The sequence below is a fragment of the Saprolegnia diclina genome (genome assembly GCF_000281045.1).
Source record: "Saprolegnia diclina VS20 unplaced genomic scaffold supercont1.144, whole genome shotgun sequence".
Lineage (NCBI taxonomy): Eukaryota > Oomycota > Saprolegniomycetes > Saprolegniales > Saprolegniaceae > Saprolegnia > Saprolegnia diclina.
Genome location: NW_008246211.1, coordinates 80,439 through 83,304, shown reverse-complemented (window position 1 = coordinate 83,304; position 2,866 = coordinate 80,439). Strand labels below are relative to the sequence as shown.

The window sequence follows — 2,866 nt, the reverse complement described above, 5'->3', positions numbered from 1 at the left end:
TCCGACACCACGAGGCTTGACGCGTCGAGCTGCAGCATCTGGAGCGTCTCGAGCTCTTTGGCCGACAGCGACGAGACGAGGTAGTCGTCGTCGGCGGCGCGGTCCGTCTTGGCGACGCGCTGGCCTCGGCGATAGAGACAACCAAGCAAGATGCCAGCAGCCAGAATGCCGAGCGCAATGTACAGAAAATGGTAGAGTTCTAGAGAATGATGTTGGTACTTGTCAATGAACGAGTGCAAACCTTTATACTCGATCGTCCAAGTGTACGATTTGTGGTTGACACACAGGACGTAGTCTGGTGCATTGTCCCAGAGCCGAGCTTGCGTCGTGTCGCTTCTTGTGCAGTCCGATGTAAACGGTGGCACTTGGAACGTCGCATTCGAGGTCGAGCTGCTGGTCGGCGAGAGGTTGCGCAGCGCACGCAGCGAGTCTTCGCTGTCCACCGAGAAGTAGTCAAATGAGCAGTTGTAGCATGCGCTACGTAGCTCCAATGAGCTTGCACGGAAGGCGGCGTGACATACAAACGCCGGAGTCGGAACGAGACGCGGAGACCATAGAGTGTACGAACGTTGTCGAGTTCTCTACGCGCACAATCATTGACAGAACCAGAGACAGTAGCGCACAGCGTCTCGATCTGCGGCAGCGTCAAGTAGCTGAAATTATCGCGTCCGCAGTCCAAAATGGTGCTACGAGTAGAGCGCAAGGTGACCCTCTCGCCGCCATGCAATGCGCGAATACAGGTTGCGAAGCGTGGACGGACAACTATCCCAGACGAACAAGTCGGGAGAGCGAGTGCTTCGGAGCTCCCTAAATGCACGCACCGCATGAGTGTGCCATCAAAGCTCGCGCGGGCAACAGGTGCTGAAGGGCCCGGAAACCGTATAAGGAAATGGCGCGCTTGAAATGACACGAGGTCAGGGTCCTACGGTAAACTAGGCGTAAGCAGCCATCGTCGCGCTAGGACTAACAAGCGTAAAACCTCCGGCGGGACATCGATATCGTCCAGGTCCTCGAAGTTGGCGCCGACAAGTGATCTAGCTCAACACATGGAGCATGAGCCATGGAGGCACTGGATGGCTGCTAGTACAGAGCCGCGAGCTGTACGGGGAACTGGTGGTTGATGTGGCTCTTCGTGAGGTTGACGAGCTCTCTATCTCGGATGCTATGCATGAGCTTCCATTCTCAACAAATAAGAATACTGTCATACAGGGTAGCATGCCGGTATAGGAAGACGTCGCCAAGGACGTCGCTTGCCTCCAGCTGCACGCGCGTCGACGCATTTGCCACGCGACGAACGACCGAGCAGTTGCTGTTGACAAAGCACATGGCGTTGCCTCCGCACGAGCCGTCCGCCACGAGCGCGGTCTCATGCAGCGCCAGGTCGCTGTACTTGCAGCTTGCCATTGGGGTGTGTTGGACAGTCCTGTCTGCTCCAGCCGGCACTGCATATTCTCGAATAACTCTCAATATGAATATTATTATTGCATTCGTCTCAAAGTCGTTTAGGAGTACTGGAATACGGAAATAGGATATCTAGTACAAACTGTCGGTTAGAAACCACATAAGGTGTATGAGACGAGTATGATAAATCATAAATGCGATTGACCAATCAACAAACGGTGTGGACACGGTTGCCGTTTGTGATTGGCGCGCGCCATGGGACACGCGACATTGCTATGGCCTCGTGCAAGTACGGGGACGTTGGCGTCGATGTCGTGCTTACGGCCGACGGCTCGTGCGCCGATGGTACCGTCATCTGCGTCGTCGATAGCAACTGCGCGGTGCGTCATGAGGTGGCAGCTAACTCGACACGCTTTGAGCTGCGGTCGGGCTGGCGCCTCGGCGATTTCTCGCGCTACCCCCACCCGCACCTGTGCGCCCTCTCATCTCGTCAATCGATGGCACTCAAGACTACGTAGAGAGCTTGTCGACTTGGATATTGACTCGTCGCTGCACCGGTACCAGCAGATGCCGTCGGGGCTTCAAGGACTGTACGCTACGATTTGCCTCTGGCATTGTGTAGATGCTACTATGACTTTAGGGCTTTTACGAGCAGCATCCTGGCGTCCGAGACAACGACGACTGCGCTGAGTGGCCTCGCGCTGCCCCGAGGACTCCGACACCTGTGAGTGTGGCCTCTGTGTTCTTGGTTGACGTCAACCTAGGTCGTTTGAGGGCTGTTATCTGGGCGCGAGCGTGAACTTAAACCGCTTCCGGCGCCTCGAAGAACTGTGCGCTTGACGTCCATCGCTCATTGTTAAATGGGTCGAGTAGGTCCTTTCGCAACACTACGATGTTCGAGTGGCCTTGGTTTGTACCTTCGACGCTTCGCCACCTGTAGCGCTGACCTCCGCGTCAATCCCACGGTCACCACTGCCTCTAGGTCGGCTTTCAACAGCACTTTTCACAAGCTCAACGATCTTGGCAAGCTATCGGCGCTTGAGACGGTGTATGTCTATCCCTTATTCTCTACTTTCTCTATGACTTTGGATTCACAAAGTTTCTTCCCAGCGAGCTCAGCGGGATCACGCAGCTCTTCAATTTCAACGCGACGCCGCACACGCTGCGCTACTTGTACTAAGAGCGTTTGTCTTTTGAAGGACTTGAATGTCTCATGGTGGTGTAGTTCGTGCAAAGACTGCGATCTGACAGTCTTTTCGATGCAACCGCCGGCGTTGGTCGCCTTGCGCGCGTTGGCGCCAGCATCCAATGACAGTGCTGGGTACCGCGTCCGTAGTCTGCATCAAAATATCGACTACTGCCGCGTCTTTCACGGTACCATTCACACGCTCTGGCCGCCTTCCAACTACACCATTTGCGTCCTGCCGGTCGACACGGACGTCATGAGTGCGTTTCCTCGATGCTA

General features: G+C 55.3%; 2 protein-coding genes across 2 annotated transcripts; one reads left to right on the top strand and one right to left on the bottom strand.

Annotated features, from left to right (window-relative positions):
* Positions 1-1,411, bottom strand: SDRG_16665 (hypothetical protein; the record flags this gene model as incomplete). The annotated part of the gene is made up of 9 exons (XM_008622882.1): positions 1,208-1,411; positions 1,088-1,150; positions 969-1,034; positions 857-922; positions 739-807; positions 624-686; positions 522-581; positions 242-477; positions 1-199 (listed from the first exon to the last, which is right to left on the bottom strand). Coding segments are annotated over exons 1-9 (1,017 nt in total), but the record flags the coding sequence as incomplete, so codon positions are not given.
* A 237-nt stretch (positions 1,412-1,648) lies between these two features.
* On the top strand, positions 1,649-2,581 carry SDRG_16664 (hypothetical protein; the record flags this gene model as incomplete). The annotated part of the gene is made up of 7 exons (XM_008622881.1): positions 1,649-1,873; positions 1,920-1,991; positions 2,042-2,125; positions 2,166-2,231; positions 2,275-2,337; positions 2,384-2,447; positions 2,501-2,581. Exons 1-7 carry the CDS (start codon positions 1,677-1,679, stop codon positions 2,579-2,581), a joined length of 627 nt encoding a protein of 208 aa, XP_008621103.1. The 5' UTR covers positions 1,649-1,676.
* Positions 2,582-2,866: the final 285 nt, after the last annotated feature.